Source organism: Apus apus, chromosome 9 (assembly GCF_020740795.1).
Source record: "Apus apus isolate bApuApu2 chromosome 9, bApuApu2.pri.cur, whole genome shotgun sequence".
Classification (NCBI taxonomy): domain Eukaryota; kingdom Metazoa; phylum Chordata; class Aves; order Apodiformes; family Apodidae; genus Apus; species Apus apus.
This window is the reverse complement of record NC_067290.1, coordinates 5465823-5485763: the sequence shown is the minus strand read 5'-3', so window position 1 is coordinate 5485763 and position 19941 is coordinate 5465823. Positions and strand designations below refer to the sequence as shown.

General features: G+C 54.2%; 1 protein-coding gene across 1 annotated transcript; it reads right to left on the bottom strand.

The window, feature by feature from the left end:
• Positions 1–6863: 6863 nt before the first annotated feature.
• Positions 6864–8840, bottom strand: FEZF2 (FEZ family zinc finger 2). The gene is made up of 4 exons (XM_051627727.1): positions 8049–8840; positions 7812–7946; positions 7588–7720; positions 6864–7126 (listed from the first exon to the last, which is right to left on the bottom strand). The coding sequence occupies exons 1-4, from the start codon at positions 8838–8840 to the stop codon at positions 6864–6866; spliced, it is 1323 nt and encodes a 440-aa protein (XP_051483687.1).
• Between the last annotated feature and the right edge of the window lie 11101 nt (positions 8841–19941).

The following is a 19941-nucleotide window of genomic DNA, read 5'->3' as shown; positions in this document are numbered from 1 at the left end:
AATAAAAAAAAAAGAGGGGGGGGGAGAATAGAGTCCTTTAAGAAATTACAGTCTCTTTGACTGATTACATCGCTTGAAGCCGCAGTAAATTAGTACTTGCCGCACAGCGGTGTTGGGAAGCGTAATTTGGGTTTCCAGTCTTGCCTTTCTTTACCCCTTTAGTTTGTATGTGCTCCCAATAGCTTCATTCACGGTGCTTTAACTGTTGCTCAATAAAAGCTTCCGGAGGATAATTCGCCGAAGCGAACCACATGCGGGCAGCTTTGTTACGCGCGATCTAACCTGCGCGCTTCCCCCGCGGGGCTGTGCGGAGCCCGCCCGAAGGCTGGGGCTTCTCCGAGCTGAGGAGAGCTCGAGCCAAGCGGGGAAAAAAACAAAAAAAACGCCACCAAAAAAGACATTTCTCTGTCGTTTCCCGGTGTGACCTGATCTAGCGCCGGGCGCGGGAAGGGCTGAGTGGGAGGACAGGCGGGCGGGGGCCCCGGGGGCCGCGCATCGGCAGGAGCGGGGCGCTGAGAAAGTGACCGAGAAGGACCTTGCGTGTGTCCCCTCTCCAGGGCACCGCAATTCCCGGGGAAGCTCTGGGCAGCGGGCTTGAGTCCTTGGAAACGTTTGTAATAGTTAGAACTGTTAACGATGGTTAAGGTATCTGTAAATCCATAGGGGAAGGGGTTGTATATGTGAACGAAGGTGTCGCGTCCCCCGTGTTCTCTGAACGGTGTTTAGGGTGAGCTTAAAAAACCGCAGCCGCCTGACACGATTTCTCGGCTTTCTTTATACTAAGTTTCTGGGTACTTGGCTTTTTCCTCTATAATCAGCTTTCTTTTGCTGGATTCATTCAGCGACGCGATAATCCAATGTTGGTAATATCTCAATTCATTAACATAATGAATCAGAAAGAAGAGGCTGATTATAAATCAGAAAGCTTCTATTTATGTGAAATTTCTTGGCAACTGGCAGCAGTGAGGAAGACAGTAGAAGGAGTATCAGACAGTTCGCGGGACTTTGGGAACGCGATTGCAGGAGGTCTCAGGTGCTCTCGGTGTGTTTTAAACGTCTGCTCCCTTCATGGGACACCCGTGCCCGTCGCAGCGCTGATTTGGGGAAATACTCATCTCCTCAGGCCTTGGTCTTCCAAGTGGTTCACAGCGCCCAACCCCGTTGTGTCTGGGCGAGGGTTCTGCTCCCGCTGGCAGGGCAGAGCGGCGGGCCGGGGCTGGTTCTGCCGCGCTGCCGAGGGAAGAGCCCTCCTAAGCCCTGCTGTGCCGGGGCGGCACGGGTAGGGGGTCGGGGGTGCTCCGAAAGGCTCGGTGAGGAGCCGGGGGGGCGAAGTCGCGATGCCCAGTCCCGGCCCCATCGGCCTCAGGTACTCCTGCCCCCGAACCAGATCGCTTTTCTAGTTGCTTACCACCCTGCATCTTCTGCAAACGCAGAAAGCAGCAAACGTGCAACTACTTGTGAGAAAAGTCAAGTTTTGCGTAGTTTTGTGTTTACAAACTCTGGGACCAGACTCTTTTTCTGTGCTCTGTGCCTGATAGCATTTTGTCCCCGTCGCCGCTGAGGACAAGAAGTCTTTCCTGTGACTAAACACGATCTTACCGGAGTCACTTTAAAAGCAGATTTTTACAGATTTTAGGAGCACCTGTGACATTTAGCACCTGCACCGAAAGGCTGCCCGTGCTCCCTTGGCCAAGGGATGGGAGGGAGCAGAGGGGGAACCACGGGGACTCTCTCAGGTTCACCTGGCAGGGAAAGGTAGCCTGCTCCAAAACAGAGAGCACAGAAACCCAAATAGACTTCGTAGAGATTAGTCTCTTAGTGTTTGGTTGGATTGGGTTCTTTTTTAATTGAGGGCACGTGTTGAGCTCACCTTTCCGTGATTAAATCAATTAGGTAATTACCAGAGATAAACTCGAATGATACAAGCCTGTGGCTTTGGCCTGAGCAGGGTTAGTAGCGAGAGGGGGCAGGAGCACGGCTAGAGGAGGTGGTGAAGACGTGGTATGGAGAGCCGAGGAGGACGGTAGAAGCGGGCTGGTAAGAGGGTTTTCTCCTTTTTATGTGTTTTTACTAAAGCCCCCGCGGTGATGGTGTCGAGCACAGCGCTGTGCCTGCGGGAGGGCAGCCCCGGGGCCGCCTCGGGGAGCGGCAGGGCCGGTGGCTCGGGAGAAGGTGGCAGCAAGAGAGAGGAGAGGAAGGCGAATGGTTTGGGACAAAGCTGGCCGTGGTGTGACGTCCTCCTGTAAGAACTCTCGGGAAAGGGAAGGTCACCCTGAAGGGTGACTCGGTCACGAAGCAGACCCCACCAGACCCCCTCCTAGCCCTGGGGACGTGTCCCCGCCGCCGTGGCAGGCTGTGCTGCTCTCCCCCTTTGCTGGCACAGCCCCGGGCCCCCCACCCCCTCGCTGTCCTGTGCCCATGTGGCTGTTCCTGGGGTCACACGCGGCCGGGGAGCCGGTAGCCCCTCACCGTGGCCGCTGCCGGTGCTAACCGAAGGGTGATGCCCGTCCCGGGACCCGCCGTGCCGCCTTCCCCTCGGCTGCGGGGGCAGCTGCCTCCAGCCCCTTCTTCTCTTCGCGGAGCATCGGCGCGTGTGGTAACGCAGCCCCGGTTTTCTGAGGGGTGTCTGGGACCCAAATCTGAAGGGGCCTGAAGAAAGAAGCAGGGAGGTGTTAGGGAGGAGGCACGGGCCGCTCTGTCGGCGTCTGGGAAAGGGCCCCAGGACCCGAAGAACTGAAATGCTCCCCGCCTTGCGAGGTGGCGGGACCTGAGAGGCCCCTCTATGGGGGACTCTCATGGGCAGCACGCGGGGGCGGGCTGGCACGCTCGAAGCCCGGCGGGCTCCCTTAGATATAATGTAAATACTCATGTAAAACGCCTTAAGGCGGGAGAAGAACAAGTCCTGGTGGCACCTGGGCTTCCACGGGGAGCTGGCGGTTCGGGAAAGGCATGTGTCAATTTAGCCGCAGTGTTGACTTAAGCGAAAGTGCTAAGCCATTCCTAAACCTAAGTCAATACAGACTTAAGCCAAAATTGTTATTAACGAGCTCTAATCTGATTTAAGAGCCTCCGAGCGAGCCGTGTCTACACGAGGGGAGTAGAGGCACGTTGCCTTGCGCTGTGCTCCGCGGTGTTCGGTCCCCGGGGAGGGGTCGGTGCAGGTGAGCGAGAGCAAACCCCGAGAAGGCGAGTTTCGAGGTAGCGCTGCCTCCCGGGGACAGCCAGGCTCGCCTGTGATCTACCTCTGCGGGATCACCTCGGAAAACTGCACCCAGCTGGGCTGGTGTGGGGTCCCCTTTCCCGGCGGGGTGATGCCAGGCTGTGCGAACGTCTCCGGGCCGGGGTGGCAGCGATTTGCGGGCGCTGGCTGCGGCGGGGCCGCCGGGCTCCCTCAGCCGTGCCCGGCACGGGGGTGGTGCCGAGGTCCGAAAGCTCCGCTCTCTGAGGAGAGGGAGGAACATGCCAGTGCATTTTTTTTTTTTTTTTCCCCCCTGTCCCAATGGGGCAGTTGAGCCCTCCACTCCACCCCCCAGTGGGGGCCTTTCTTTTCTTCCCCACCAGCTTTGAGCAGCCCTGTTTCAGATTGGCCTTTTTATGTTTGATATAAAGAATAGTTGTTGGCCAATTCCATCTTTTCATCGCTGCTCTCCAGGCCCGGGTCCAAGCGGCTTGTCAGATGCTCATTAACTCCCCCTTTGGCTCTTTCCAGTGTGTCTCCTAAGCTCATTGTGCCAAGAACTAGCGCTTCTTTCTCTTTACACGGCTCCCTTTCTCTGCTCCATCAGGGAGACAAATTACTTTCCAAAAGGGATCGCCAGGGATGGTTTAATGAGAATTTCTCTAGGGCTGGCCGTGGAAATCAATGTAGTTAACATTCGGTGCACTTAATTGGACTTTTCTCTTCTGCCTCCTTCAAAAAAACTCTGAAGCTATCCTGTTAATCTCTCATTTGTAATCAATTGTGTTGACTAAACAAAAGTCTAGGTCGTCCTTTCTTCCTGTCCCAGACAATCCTTTGTTGCCTCTAAATGCCTCATTCTTGAGTGCTCCTGGTCGTGTAGATGGGTCCGATTGTTGACAGTTCATTATTGCGCTTTTGTCCATTTAATCTCCCTCGCTGTGTTTTGCATGTGCATGCCTTAATGAGCTCCGTTAGCAATTAACATGTTTCTAGCAGCAAACTGGTTGCTCAGACGTTTGGAGAGCGGAGTGCAGGGAAAAGGGCAACGCAGCTGCCTTTAGGTTGTTCGCTTCCCGCTGCCCGGCGGGACGCACCTGGGTACCGCCCGGTCCCGGGGAGGCTCCGGGCCGGGGGGGCAGCCCGGTGGTGCTGGCACGTCTCCCTCTGCGCGGAGGCACCTCTTAACCCTCCCCCCCGAGGCACCGGCACCGTTCAATCTGTTGTGTGCGCGGCTGCGGCGCCGGGAGAGGGGTTTCTGTGCGGGTTTTGTGTTATTATTGAGGCTTGCTGGCAAGAGTGCCGAAGTGTGAGCAGTCGTGGACAGCAGAAACATCTTGTGAGGGAGAAGATAATTGGAGTTTCTGGCGTGTGTGTGTCTGACAGAGCCGCCCCTCCCCCGCGGTCTGCGGCTTGTGTGTGTGCCGGGATCCGGGTGAGATCCTGGGGGGATGGGGTGGGGCTGGGACCGGCCGGTGGCGAGTCCGCTGCGGTGGCCCCTTCCCAGCGAGTCCGAGGAGCGACCCCCGGCCCGGGGAAAGCCTCCCGCCACCCCCCGGGAGGGGCAAAGTAACCAAATCTGCCCAGCGGTGGCCGGCCTGGCCCTTCATGGTGTCCCGAGGATGCCGCTCCCCTTCTTATAGACGGCTCTGTAAACAACGTCGCTTTTTACAAAAATTAAAAAAGAACGCGCTTCCTGAATTCCCTTCCTGGGTGCAGGTTTCGCACTGTTATCCCCTATCAGGAGGGCTAGGGAAGCAGCCTGAGCGCTGTCTGTGGGGCCCGCAGCCGCGCCTGGCTCCCGCTTTCGGCCCCCGGCTGGCAGCCCAGACCTCTTCCCGGCTCCCGAGGTGCGGAGGAAAAGCCGCTTCCCCCGGACGTGGCTGCGGAACCTGCTCCGCAAGCGCTCCCGAGGCTGCGCACGCTGAACGCGCCGCTGCCCTCCGCGTCCCTCTCCCCTCTTCCGCGACCTCGTCCTGCCGTGGTCTCTCCCCGCACAGTGTCCTCACGGAGAGAGGGGGGTCCCTTCCCGCTGCCCCCGGCCCGTGGGCTGTCCCGCCCCGTCTGTCGCGGCGGCGGGAGATCCGGGCTCGGCTGGAGGTTTGTAGCCGCGACTCGCCTGCAAGGGGCTGAGCTGCTTGGGGGATGGTCCCCCTCTTCCAAGGTTTCCCAGACCAGTGGCTTACGGCGACAGGGATAGCATTTTCATTCTCTTTTTTCTTTTTTTTTTTTTCTTTATATATATATATATACTTAAACCTGACACTCTCTCAAAATGTTTCAAAAAAAATCCTGGCACGTTCTTTCTCTGATGCCGGGATCACCGGGTGCCCTTTCCCGCTCTTCACCCGACCCAAGCTATCAAAACGCTACTTCTGAAACTTAAAGATGCCAACCCTGAGAAAGTCTGAACTTGCCCCTGTCCCTCCAGCAGGAGCACGGGGCCCGGCATCACCCTGACCCCAGCCCACAGTCCACCCCTCGGGGAGCGCGAAGCATCGCAGCCGAATAATGAATCCAGAAGCCAGAGCCGAGGGGTCGCCTCCCGTTCCTGGGCTCGGCGGCGAGCTGTGCTCGTCCTTGCCTCCCACCATTTAACTACTCAATTAAGCGGAGAAAGGTGAAGTCCCCATTACGCTGTCCCCAGGCATTTTGGTGTCTCACTCGTTCGGCTCTTCATTGGCAAGCCCAGCCCCAGCAGCACGCACACGCACGGCCGGCTCAATCTCCTTTCTCCGCTAGAATAATATTGTTCCTAACGACGTGGCCGGAATAGACACTTGCATATTAAAAGTGAGGGAGGGGGAGAGATGAGAAGGGAATATTTAGTGTAATCCAAGTGCTTGATTATCCATATTCTGATCAAAAAGAGTTTCTGAGGCCTGCTGGGAGTGATTAGATTAATGTAATGCGGTTTGAAGGGTCTGTATTTTCTCTCTTAATTTGGGTCATTACTCGGAAAGCAAGCGTGAGATCATTTCATCTGCATGCAGGGAAAGATAGTCATTCAGGAGCGGCTTAAACACGCCGTAATGAGCCGACCCTGGAGAGCGGCGCTGGGAAACTCCGAGCGCCCTTCGCGCTGCCACCCGGGGCCGCGCAGCCCCGCCGACGGGTCCCGCACCGGCGCTACCCCTCTCCCGGGGGGCAGTAGCCCTCTGAAGCCGCCCGGTTCCCTCCCCGCTCTCACTTTCTTTCCTCCGGGGCCCGCGGCTGCCCGGCGGGCCCTGGAGCGGCCGGGACGGGCTCTCCGCCGCCGGCTGGAGCTGCCGGAGCTCCCACAAGCCGCCTTTACCCGGGAGAGAGAGCGTCGTTCAGCCCGGTTCCCTCTCGGACCGGGGCTAAGGTGGGAAATGAGACACCTGCGAAGGGCCGGTTTATTGTCCCATTATATATATATATATAGATATATATATTCCTCACTTATTCGAGCGTACATTTAAAATGGAGATTTACAGACACGTAAAGAGCGCTGTCCTGGCGGGGGGCGGCCAGCCCGGCCCCTCCTGGCCCGGCTCCTGCGGCGCAACGCGCCCTTAAATAAGATTCCTCTTATATACAATGCGGCTCGGGATCGCTTGCTACCGGCGGCTGAGCTCGCTGGGGAAAAGACAGAGAAGCAAAGGCTGGTTTGGATAAATAATGCTGGCCTGGTGGAGCAGGTCCGAGTGGGGCAGAGGAGCCCTTAGCTCTGCCCGCTGCGCCCAGGGTCCCGCGGCGGCGGCGGCGGAGCGCTGGAGACGCTGTCGTGCAACTTTCGGACGTGCTTCTTTAAATCAAAGTTTCTGCAAAATCCTTTCCCGCAAGTGACGCATGTAAAGGGCTTCTTGTCGTTGTGGGTGTGCATGTGGAAAGTCAAGTTATAGATCTGGTGGAAGGCTTTGTTGCAAATGGTGCACTTGTACTGCTTCTCTCCGCTGTGGGTCAGCTTGTGGTTCTTGTAGTTGCCTGCCAGAGAGGAAAAAGGTGGAAAAGGGGGGTTACCCGAGGGTGCCCGGGCCGCACGGCACACAGGTAAGGCAGGGCAGGACGGGGGGCATCAGGAAGTGTCGTGTCCCCCATACACCCCCATCCCACTTGTCAAGCTCGGTCCGCGTCACCGCGGAGCAGCGCGCAACTGGCACAGCACAAATGAGAGGCAGGGGTCAGCCCGGTGACCCGCGGCAAATGGAGGGCTCTGGATTAGGACCAAGGCCTGGCACCTCTCATTTAAAAAGCATTTAGGGAGAACCGTCAGCAGTCCCCGGCGATGCGGCCCGGCTTAGAGGGAAGGTAATTGGGAGCGGCGGCGGTGCCTCTGCCCGCACCGCTCTCTTCCCCAAGTCGGGCCAGGGCTCGCTATGCTTAATCCCCGCTAATGATGGGCGAGGGCCCCTCGGGGGCCCCCAGCCCGGCTCGGCCTGGCTCACCTTTCTGGTGGAAGCCCTTGCCGCAGAACTCGCAGACGAAGGGCTTGTAGCCGGCGTGGATGCGGATGTGGGTGTTGAGCGTGGAGCTCCTGTTGAACGCCTTCCCGCACTGGTTGCACTTGTGGGGTTTCTCCTGCACCGGGGGGCGAAAGGCCTGTCAGGGGGGCTGCGGGGGGAGTGGGGGGGAGCCTCCACCTCCCGCACCCCGCCTGCCCCGCACCTACCTGGGTGTGGATGATTTTGTGCCGGCACAGGGTGCTGGCCTGGCGGAAGCCCTTCCCGCAGACCTTGCATACGAACGGCCTGGCCCCCGTGTGCACCGGCATGTGGCGGGTGAGGTTGTAGTGCGCGTTGAACACCTGCGGGGAAGCGCCGGGAAGGCGAGGTCAGGCCCGGCCCGGCCGCCCCCTCGGCCTCCTCCTCCTCCCCCCCTCCCTCGACCCTTGCTGCCACTCCCTTACCTTGCCGCAGACCTCGCAGGTGAAGTTTTTGGGCTTGCCTTCCGCAGCGCCGCCGCCGCCCCCCAGCTTGGCGTGGCCCTTGGGGGGGCCGCCCCGCTCCGCCGCCGCCGCCTCCTTCATCACCTGGTCCAGGTGTCCCGGCAGCCGCTCCTTGTGGGCGAAGGGCGGCGGCGGCGGCAGCTTCTCGGCCGCCAGCCCAGCCAGCTTGGTGTTCTCCAGCAGGAAGAGCTTCTGGTGGGCCGAGAGCCCCCCCGGCGGCGGGGCACCCAGCAGGCCGGCCGGGAAGAGCTGTCCATGCAGGATGTCGGCAGGGTGGTACGCGGCATCCAGGTAGTTGAAGTAGTAGAGGGAGCGGGGGGCGGCCGGCACGGCCCCCGCTTGGTGGATGACCTGCGGCTTGATGAGCCGGCCGCTGGGCTGGCCCAGGGCGAGCTCTGCCTTGCAGCAGACGCCGCAGTTGGCTTTGCAGAGCCCCCCGCCGCCCCGCAGGCTGCTCTTCCACAGCTCCGAGTAGTTGAGAAGAGTCTTGGAGGGCACCTCGTAGCCCAGCGGTGGGATGGGGATCACACAGGGCAGGGGCGAGCACAGACTCAGCGGCTTCTTGCCCGGCTCTTGCTCCTGCCCCGGCCCGCCGTGCCTCTGCTCGAAGGCAGGCTTGGGCTCCGACGTCTTGGCCATGATCCGCTCGATGGAGAAGGCCAGGGTCTTGGAGGGGTTAGCGGCGGCGGCCCTGCCGTCGTGCCGGGGGCAGGAGGAAGGCATGACCGTCTCCAGCGACCCCGAGCTCGCCATGTCGCTCCGCCGTGCGGGAACTTGGTGTGAGCAGCGACTCGCTCCCGCTCTCGGCTCTGCATTCCAGAAAAGCCAGGAGACAAATCAATTTAATAAGCACCTTGTTCTCCCCCCCCCGACCACCCCCCCCACCGGCACCCCCTCCCTATTTACATTCAAATGAACATATTCAAGAACAATGGCACGTAGGGTACCAGATTACTGCTCATTAAGCGGAACACTCTAAAGTAACATGCAAGCTAGACCTTGTTAGTATTTAAAAAAAAAAAAGAAAAAGAAAAGCCTCCCCCAGCCCGGTGCCACCCAGCCCAGCCCCACCGATGGCCACGGTCCGGGACATGCGGGGGTAGGGGCGGGGGGGCACGGCGAGGGGCGGCGGGGCTCGCCTTGGGACCACTTACCTTTGCCCAGCGCCGGCGAGACTCATCCAAGCAGCGCAGTGTGGTCACAGTCACATTTTGATAGCAAACATCTTCCTGAGCGTCAGATCACGGTCTCGTACATTTAAAGCTGACATCACATGAAGTCACTTCGAGCAGAATGACATGGGGATGCCACCATGGATCTTCCCCGAGCCGAGGCGCCGGGCTGGAGCGCTGTGGGTTGGGGCAGAGAGAGGAAGAGAAGCCCCCCCTCCCCTCCACGCACAATTTCCTTCCAGTTTAAGACGCACAAATCGCTCGTGTGTGAGCTGGGTTTTTTTCCTCTCTCTCTCCCTTCTTAAAAAGCAACTTGCAAAGCAGAGGAATCGTTTTGCATGTGGCAAATTAGAAGGCAAGTGCGATTCACAAGTTGGGTGGAAAAGAGTGCTCCAGTTCTTGCTGGGGTTAGAAGAGCCACTCTGAGTGAGCGTGAGGATTTTTTTTTTATTTTTTTAAATTTTTTTTCATAAAGGGGAGAATGATTTTTTTTTTTTTTTTTTTCCTAAAGCAACTACCACGCAACCATGCTCGAGTTATTTTGGCAACCCATCTGCAATCAGCTCCGTTGCAACCGAGCTGGAAGATAATTAATAAATTGTCACTTATCTGCGAGCCTCCCCAGCATGTATAAATTAATAGCCAACCCATTAATTAGGACAGTGTATTAATGTTAATTAAACTAAGTTTAATTCCACCCCCCCCCCTCCCCTCTCGGGGTAGCTGGTGATTAGCCTTAAATAAACGCGGAGGGAGTCGAGTCCAGGGCTGGGTTTTCGCTGCTATAAATAAATAAATAAGTGAAAGGAGCCGCGCGCCGCGAAAGCGAGTTTTGCAAATTGTCACCCCGAAAGGTGCCCGCAGTCGGGGGGCAGTCGGGCGGCTTTCCCTAGCTCTGGTCGTGCCCCTCTCTTCTCCCCTCCCCCCCCCCCTTCCCAAAATAGGCGACGCTGCATTATAGTTCCTGGGTGCCCGGGTTCCTTCCCTTCCTCTCTCTAATTAAAACGACTTGATGCGGGAGGGGAGGATTTGCAGACCCCTCAGAGGCGAGGACACGGTAATTGCGGGAGCCCCGTGTCCACCTGTGCTGGGGGGCCCGGCTGCAGCGGCAGCACCTCCCCGGGCCCTGATTAGCCGCCCCGTCCCTCGCCGGGGCTATTCAGCTGAACCAATTTTCCTCCAGCGATTCAGGGCGCTCAATTCTCTTTCACTTGTAGCCACTATAGCGCTGCGTGGAACCTGGTTTTGTGTGTTTCTAAAATAAAGGGGAGGATTATCCGGGGGAGGGTGGGGGGAGCGAAGGGTTTAGATTGAGCCTGGCCAGAGGTAAAGCAAGCAATGAAAAGGCCCCTATATATATATTAATTTTTCTTTTTTTTTTCCGCTTCCCTAGCACGCCTAAGAAAGTTTGGAGGAATTCAGGGGTTTTGTGCGGCTCTGACAAAGCCGCGCCTCCTCTTCCCGCCGGGGCAGCTCGCTGGCGGCTGTTTGCAGACAGGCTTTTTCACCTGCGAACCAACAACACGCTCCAGAAACAAAGTTTGAAAGCGGCGGCTGCCCCGGGCTCCCTGCGGGCGGAGGGGAGCGCTCGGGGCCGGGGGGATAGCCCTCCTCGGGGGCCTGGGGGGGGGGGTTAGCATCAGGTGTTGGCGTCCCCCCGGCTCTGCCCGCTCCATCCTTCCTAGCTGGGTCTGATGGGTGCAAGGGAGGGAGGAAGTCGCCCCTTTTCTGGGGGGGGGGGAGAGGATGGGACCGGACCGCGGAGAACCGCACGCACCGGCACAAGCCGCGTCCGCTGGTTGGGCTGCGGGAGAGCCCGGGGAGCCGAGCCGCGGTGCCCGCCCGTCCCGCCCCTCCGCCGGGCAGCGGGCAGGCGGCTCCGCTCGCTCCCGGGGCTCGCCGGCTTTAGCAAAGTATTTAATTAGCCTCCACAAACTTCTTTTCCTTGCCTGCAGATTATACTGAGTGGAGGGTTGGGAACTATTTTACACCTTGCCACTCACATGTTAATTAATCTCTATCTAACCCTAATTGCAGTTTATTCAAGCACCGCTCAACAGCTCACCCACACAATAAACACTGGGGCTGCTTTTATCCATATTACTCCCCGCTCACACGTTGAGTAATTAACTCCAGTACCAACTAATAGTGCAAACAAATATTTTCTGTAAACGAGATGATTTCGGGCAGGATAAAGGAGGGCTGCGGAGTCGGGGCCGGGAGCTCGCTGCCAGCTTCCCCGCGCCGCCCTCGTCCTTCCCGGGGTGATTTCTGGGCCGGGTCTCTTCGTCCTTCTCTCCCCGGCCTAGGGAACGGCTCGCCGCTCGGTACCCACCATCTGCTCGGGGCAGCGGGTCCCCCAGGCCTTGGGGCTCCCAGAGAAAGTTCCCCCCGGAGCCCGAGGCCGGTACCGGCTCCTGGCCCGCGCTCTGCCGCGCCGCTGCCTCCCGGCCGGCGAGCAACCGTGGTACCGCACGCCTTGTGTGTGCATCGGTGCTTTGGGATCCCAGCTAAGACCCGGGCATCGGAGCTCAGTATTTTAATTGAAATCGCAGGTTTAGGCACAGCTGGAGGCTGTCTCTATCGATTGGACTTCTGCTGTTCCGGCGAGCATATCACAAATGACTGACTTTCAGACAGCTGCCCCAGCTCGTCCACCGCCCCTGCCTTCACCCCTCTCTGGGCCGGGAGTGCTGGAAGGGATTGGCAGGACTTTGGGGTCGAGGCGGCCCAGCCCAGCTTTGGGGGGACAGGAGCGGCTGCACCTCGGGAGGGGCTGCGGGGTCCCGGCTGGCCGCCGCTTTCTGCCTCTCCCGTGGGGGGCTTGTTCTCCCGTGAGGTTTTAATCCTTCAAGCCCCCACCCGACCCCCGACCTTTGGGAGAGGAGAAATGGTTTGCGGATTTTTTTCCCGGGAAGGCGCACGCGGCAAAGCCTCTCGCAAGGCAGAGGCGATCGCTCTGACGCTTATTTTTGCACCGCTGCCCACCCCAGGAAAACGACTTCGGGGCCGGGAGGGTCGGGCCGGGCTGGTCCTTTGCGCGGAACTCGCCGGGCTCGCCCGGGGGCTCATCTAACACCTCCGTCCGGCCGTCGGTGCCGTAGGCGCCCGGCAGCCCCCAACTCCCCTCGGCCGCTGACATCGGAAACCAGCCGGGGTTTCCTTTCCAGACCCCAACAGACCCACCCGGCGAGGGGCTCTGGGGCTGCGTCCCGGGTGGGTCCCGGCGGGGCGAGGAGCAGAGGGCCACGCAGGCCCGGCCCGGCCCGTCGGGGCAGCCGGTGCTGAGCGTTTATGGTCCACTGGCAGATAACTTAGGATCCTCCTAGTTATTTAACTTGGCAGCTGCTTAAACTCCGCAGTGGAAGCTGCCGAAACTTATTAGCATTATGCTTCGATCTCTCAGAAATGGTGGCTTTGATTTCTATGCTGGTTTGCTTTTTATGTATTTTAATTTTTTTTTAAAAATATATTTTTTTAATAGCAGAAGGTGATGGATGATCAGATGAGCCACCAGCCCAGGCAATTGGGATAGGGCTGCCTTTGTGAGCCTGGGGGGCAGCTTCTGATGTGGCTTTGTGGCTGGTGCAAGGTGGGGTGGAGGGGCCTGGGACTGGGAGGAGAGCTGGGCTGTGGTTCTGGGTTTGGGTCTGGCTTGGTGCAAGGCAGCAGTTACACCCTCAGAGCACTGCCCAGGGATGGCCCCAAGGTGTTTGTCTGGAGTTCAGTTTACAATGGTCAGAGACAGATACTTTTTGGACAAAATAGTGAGGGATAAATAAGGAAACGAGGACAGCAAAGTTTGGGGCTGGGTTGAACAGGGGGTTGTTACCCATTTGACTGCTTCCTGTTACCCCTTGGAAACCTTGGTACCTTACGTAACCGGAGCAGTTCCATCTCCTCAGCCCCCATGGGGGGGCTCTCATCCTACAAAGCCCTTAGGGTTGGTGGGGTGCCCCACTGCTATGTCACCCAACAAAGGCTGCCACAACCATGTGTGGTGCAGGGGTGGTGGTGCATGGCAAAGCCACCTTGGCTGGAGCAGAGGTGCTGAGTCCCTCCAGACAATTGTTTCAGCCTGTTCACTGAGTCATGCACATATTACTGCATATATGTAGGCTGGTACATTTTAAATGTATTTTTTTTTTTTTTTTTTTTTTTTTCCTGTAATGAAACACTACTGGGAAGCTAGGTTTTAAGGTCCCAGAGCAAATGTGGATAGTGGGATTTTGGAAGCACCCGGGCCCAGAGTCCTTGTATGGCTGTGCTGGTCCATGTTATTAGTGATGGCAGGGATAGCATTGACATTTTGTACCTGAGTCTGCTTTTAAGAGCAGGTATCTGACCTGATCCTCAAGCTGATTGAAATCTATCCACTGCAGAGCAACCAGTAGGGCACCATGGCAGGAGCTGCACAGAGTGCCTCAATGGCAATCACATTGGCTTATGTAAGTCAAAAAATGGCAACTCTTTACTTGCCACATCTCTCTCTATCTATGTGGAGAGTCCTGCAGAGCTGCCAAACAGAAGCAATTGAATGAACTCAGTTTTCTCTGTGCATTCCTCCTTCCGCAGCTTGGACAAAGTGAGCCAGAGCCTGCTCCAGTTTGCCTGTCAACAGGAATGGCAACTAGCATCTCAATCCCAGCCAGGCTTTATGCCCCCAAAATGCTGCCTGCCTGCGAGGAGTGGAGAGAGACGTCATGGGTGAAGTCCAGTGCCTGGTGTGAGACTGGGCTGGTCCAGAAGGGAGTCAAGGAGTCCATGTGGTGTCTGAAGTCAACCTGGCCAGCAAGGCAAGCAAGGAATTGTTGAAGGGGTGAGCTGTTTTTCCATCATGATTGTTGGAAATAGTTGTTCTTCATGTTGCAGTAATGGAGAGGTGCTGCATTTAATTTCTGAATGCTAAAACACATCCCTTCCTAGTGTTTTGAAATGTTGTACTTTTTAATTTTGAAAGAGTGGGAGCTTTTACATTTTTCTGTTTCTGTGGGGTTTTTTTCCCCTTATTTTCTATTTAGGAGAAAAGGTGGGAGGAAGCAGAGAAGGAGAATATAATGGGGGGATGGCCTTGTTCTCACTTTCCTACTGAAAACATTTCAGAAAAAGGAGCAAAAAGCAGTGAAAATGGATAGAAGCCCACTTCAGTTTTGTGTTCCTATTCCTTCCCTTTTTTGCTTGGAAAGAAGGATGGCCACAAAAATAAGTGGGACAAACCCCACGTGTTTTGAATTATTCTCCTGTAAATGAGATAGAAAAACATCCCATTTCCAAAATTTATTGCTTTTTCACTGACAAATCAAATAGAGTAAGGACCTTTCCAAAGCAATTTTTTCCACTGTCTATTCTGCAGCTCACTCCCCACTCAGTGTTGACCAGCTTTTCTGGCTAAGCCACATTTTATGGTGTTCAAGAGTTGTATTTGCCCTTATTACAAATGTTGTCACAGATGTCTCCATCCACTGCAGAGCAGGACTGCACTGGCTGAAAGGTGACAGCGAATGGCAGCATGTTACCCCTCTCCACCAGGCCATGCAGGACCTACTGGGTTGCAGCATCCTTGTCCCTGGTGGTGTCTAAGTCAGAGAAAGCCTGGCAGGCTGTTTGAAATTGCTACTGTGACACCTGGGCACAAGAAAAGTGCCAATTTCACCCCAGAAAACATGATCTAGAACAGCCACTAAAAATCTCCCCAACAATGCCATACTAAAAATCCAGATCTTGTTATTGAAGGAAAAAAAACTTCCGTGCATGACCCAAGTATTCCCTGAATGTTCAAGAACACCCACAAATACTGTAAAAATAGCTGATAATTTATTTGATTTAATTATGAGCCTAGCTTGTGATTTTGGGGTGGGGGCGGGGGTGGGGCTGAAGTTAGTGACGCTGAAAAACCAACTTAGAGAAAAGCCCAGGCGAGTCATCAGCTCTGAGGAGCAGCTGAGGCTCTTCCTCATGAAATCAGAGTATTGCAGATATTCTGAACCCACCAAAGGCTCTGAAACTTCTTGGGTGAGAAGACCAAGCCAAGGTGACTGTTTCTCCTTCCAGGAGCTAAATGCTGCAGCCCATGGATGAGGCTGGTGTCCCACCGCCTTGCCCAGCATGCGTTGGAGGGACTGGTTCATCTCTACCTGCTTACACACCTGGGTTGACCAAGGGTAGATCTGTCATGGTTGAGCATTATCTGCCACTCTGCAAGTTGTCCTTCCTGTCCCCACTGGCTATACTATTGCGTGACCTCCAACACCAGTGACCATGGCTATGGGACGTGTTTCTGGCCCTTACATGAGGGTCCCAATTGGCCTTGTGCTCTGCCCCTGCTGCAGGTCATAAAACCAAACCCACTGTCTTTGCTGTTTCAGTTGGATACAAAAAAACCCCTCTCTGTTAACAGAGCTGGCTGCCATGCTCACTTCAAGCCTTTGAGGCATTTCTCTCCTCCTTCCTCCCTTCCAGGTCATGTCTCTGCTCTCCACCAGACAGCCTGGGGCATCCCCCCAAGATCAGCTGCTTGTGGAGCTCTCTCTGCCCAAAGCATGTCCTAAACGGTGTGGCCTTTGTTCCCCCCAGCTGTCATATCCTCCAGGATCTGCAACAAGTCCTCTTTTTATAGACCCTGTCTTGTCAGTCCCCAATCTGATCTGACCACCTGGTTTGTTTTTGAATCGAGCACTCGAGTCATAACATTTCTGTTTATTTCCACAACTGTATTCCTTGCATAGGAAATGAGCCAAGATGGTCTAAGGCAGGGAGAGTGAAGCATGTCACGGTTGTGATTGCTTTTGCTCTCCCAATATCAAATTTTACAGTATAATCGAAATCTTATTTTTGTACTGCTGGACTCTGTTATTGACTTAATCTTCTTAAGTGCTCCTATTATTCCAGTGATTTCATCGTTGCATGTTGATTTTAATCTTTTGATCTCCATATTAGCTACTGCCTGCAACTAATTTGTTGCTCAGTGTTTTTCTTTGTTTTGACCTGTGAGGCATTTTCCTCATGGCACACAACTCTGCTGGCAGATTGCATATAATCTCTGCACTTTTTTTCTCCCATATTTTGCATAGTTACAACAAATGCAGATTTACCACTTGAAATGGAATATGCAGCTTTTAGAAAAGCTGAGGAAAATATCACTTCAGGTTGAGCTCAGTAGCCTAAATGTGCTTGAAGAAAGGAAATAAGGCTGAATAAAGCTTGCAGGAGAGAGGTTTCACACAGGCTTGTTAGTCCAGCAAGTTCAGAATGGGTGGCAAGTGTAATAACTGTACCTTATATTATACACAGTCAGGGATCAGAGAGTTTCTGAAAGCACTGCTTAGACCTAAGGTGAAGAAGGCTGGTTTTTGTGAATGGCTGAAGGGACTCTTCTAGCTGGAGGCAGTGGTGGTGGCTCTGTTGAATCATGACACCACGGAGCAGGTTTTGGAGCTAATGTTGGTGACAGTGGTGGTAGTGCAGTCATGAACTTCACAAGGTGCAGAGGTTGAAATATGGCTCAGCTGCATTTTGATTGGCTATCAGAGGAGTGTTTTTTCTCTTGGTAGTTGGTGGTGTAACCTGTGCTGATTTACCTGGTGCTTTGTTTGCTTTAGTTTTTTCTTTTGAAGCTTAGAGAAGTAATTTTTGCCTTAGGTTTGCTGTGACTTTTCAAAAAAGAACAGAGCCTGAACATTGACAAAATCATCTTTGCTTTGCTGCATGCCTGTTTATGCTTCTGAACACAAATTGTCTTCTAATATTTTTGACGTTTTGGTCACTAGAGAGGCAGAAAAGCAATTTCTAAGATGCCTATGGGCCAGGAGACATGCATTACAGCAGAGGGGAAAGAATCTGTTAGTTGCTGAAATATAAAACAAATTGGATGAACAGCTGCTGACACTTGTCAGTCAAATAGTTGATAGCATTTTCAGTCTCCATGCCACATGCTTTAAGTAAGTCTGTCAAAAAAAGGATATTTTCGCTGGACTTCCCTGTAAATATGAGAGAAGTTTTGGCCTGATCTATCATTTAAAATTTTGCTGGCAGAAGAATGAAATTTTCCTCTTTCCCTGAAACTGATTGACATAACTGTACTGGCAGATTCTTTATCTAGGTGCAGTTGTACTGGCAGAAAGTCCTTTGACTGTTGGAGCTCATTCCATGGCAGCAATGGGTTGAAGCGAAACCAGCAGCAGACCTTGGCATTCTTCAGCTGGGTTTGCCAGAGTGTTCCCATCCATCAGCAAGCCCTTTTAGATGCTGCTCGAGATGTAGCTTTGCTCTGCAGGGCCTTGAGTCCTGTCCTGCAGCCAGGACTGCTTTAACCCCGGATTTATGTTGTTGTTTTTTTTTTTTTTTCAGACAAAACCAAACCATTTTGGATTCAGCATTTCTGCAGGATTAACTCAAGCTGGCACTTCTTGCTCTGGGTACCATGGTGCAGCACCCATAAAGGACAGGGTACAACATTCTCCTTTGCTCAACCACAGGCTGCAGGCTCTGGAGCAGGAGGTTAAATCCTGCTTCGCATCATTGCTCGTACATGACTTCTCCCTGCTCACACTGAGGTATGTAACTTGAAGCTCATCATTCGGGTCCAACTCCTTTAAAAGAAGTTGGCTGGCTAATGCTTCCTTGTTTTGAACGTGTGCTCAAACCTGACATATCCTCAGGGTTGTTATGGAGTCGCTGAGGTGCTTTGCTGGCATTTGAGGACATGCAAAAAACTGCCACAGGGTCTAGGGTCATTGCTAATGACAGAGCAGCTCTGACATGGGTGTCCATCACTGCTGTTTCTGGGAGGCACCTTTGTGCATTGGTGGTGCACAGCCAAGGATCATCTCCTGAAGGCTGCGCCCACACTTCTTCATTCAAAAAACTGAGCAGGGCTCACTGTTTTGAAAGGTGGCAGGTGGAAGTGGGCTGTGTTTTTACCCAATAAATATTTCATGTTAAAAAAAAAAAAAAAAAAAAGGAGCCAGTTTCACAGCAGAATCAAGCTGTTTCTCAAGCTCTGCTCTGCCTGGCTGGGAGCACAGCTACAAATTTGGGTCTCCCTCAGTGCTGTTTGCTTCCAGCCTGGTGGCCACCCCAGGTAAGGCTTTCCCAGTGCCTCCTGTTGGAGTTTTTTTGCCTTCATTTAAATATTTGGGCTAGCTGAGGGGTAGGATGAAGAGGGCACAAGCACACATCGGCATCAGTATGTGTATGGGTCACAAAGTGGATCTCAACAACCTGGAAATAAGGGACTGGATGGTGCTTGTGGCTTGTTCACACCCTTATGTTGTGAGACTTGTTCTGTCAGACAAGTCCTTTGAGGGCTTCAGGGTGTGATTGAAGGCTCCAGGCATAATGATGGCAGGATACATATGGTTTTTGAACGCATCTCTGTTGACAGACCTGCAGAGGCACCTGAACTGGTGTTGGTGGACTCAGTATGACTTAAACACTCTACTGCTACATCAGTTCCTCTGGAGATTGAAGACCAGGTATTTGGATGGCTGGAGGGTGGGTAAGACGGGGAGAAAAGCTTCCTGTGTCAGTGGCCATGAGGCCATGTTCCTCCCTTAGTTGTCAGAGGTGGCTTTTCCTGGCAATGCTTCCCTCTATGAGCATCATGGAGCAAGACAGAAAACAAGAAGTGCACTGCTGGGCTACAGTAAGTCCTCAAAAGGCTTATCAACATGGAAATGGTGCTAAACATGCACACCTACCACCCACTCCTAAAGTAAAGCCCTTGCTAATGTAGGGAATGGCCATCCCAGAGGGCTGCAGAGCCTGAACTCTGCCACAGAGGAAAGGACTGCAAATCCAGAACTACAGGTGAATGTGCTCCAGGCTCCTTAACTATCCCAGCCCCATTTGGGACTCAACATTCCCCTTCATGGGCAGTTCCCAGAGGTTCCTTTCTCCTCTCATATGTCCATGGAGTATCTCATGGCTCTTGGACACCAGAAGACGGTTTAGCTTAAAGGTTCACTATGTCAGGCACCATTTGCCCATCTTTTATTTGAGGATGATGAACATTTGCCCCCATTCCCCATGGTGGCAACAGGTGAAGGAGATTGGCTCTTCTGCTTCTCTCTCAAATGACTGATGCCCAGGCTAGGAAGGGTCTTTATTTTATTGTTTAACTTATTTTTATTTATTTATTTTGGGGTGGGGGTGTTGACGGTTGGAGGTGGTGATCTTAGAGGTCTTTTACAACCCTGACAATTCTGTGATTTATGTTTTGGCTTTTGTTTGTTTGTTTGTTTGAATTGGCTGCTGGGAGGGAGTGACTGCAAAAACCTCTCAGAAAACTCCCAATCTAACATGCTTTCCATCAACCCAGCTTCTTAACTTCAGCTGGGGGGATGTTGTTTGCCCAGGGCTGGGTTTTTGTTAGTACTCTGCAGGCTGTTGCAATCAGCTGCTTTGGGAGAAGGTAAAATACAAACTAAGGCCTTTTTTTGGAAGGTAAGTGTTGAGCAAGGCTCATGCCCATGTAACAACAGGGGCTGTACCAGGCCAGACCATGAATTAGACATCCAGAGGCAGATCATAGGGTGTAGAGCTCAGGATAACAGTGGAAACAACTACAGAGGTGACAGCAGAAGTGTCCTTGCACCTGTGGAACAGACAGTCTGGTCCCACCCTGACCTTGGGGAGCAAATCCAAAAACCATCTTCTTAATTAATAAACTGTAAAAACAGCCA

Coding starts and splice junctions, on each gene's coding strand:
- FEZF2 (XM_051627727.1), bottom strand. CDS start 8,840: ATGGCGAGCTCGGGGTCGCTGGAGACGGTCATGCCTTCCTCCTGCCCC. Junction 7,947..8,048: donor CCTGCGAGGTCTGCGGCAAG/GTAAGGGAGTGG, acceptor GCTTCCCCGCAG/GTGTTCAACGCGCACTACAA. Junction 7,721..7,811: donor ACAAAATCATCCACACCCAG/GTAGGTGCGGGG, acceptor CCCCCGGTGCAG/GAGAAACCCCACAAGTGCAA.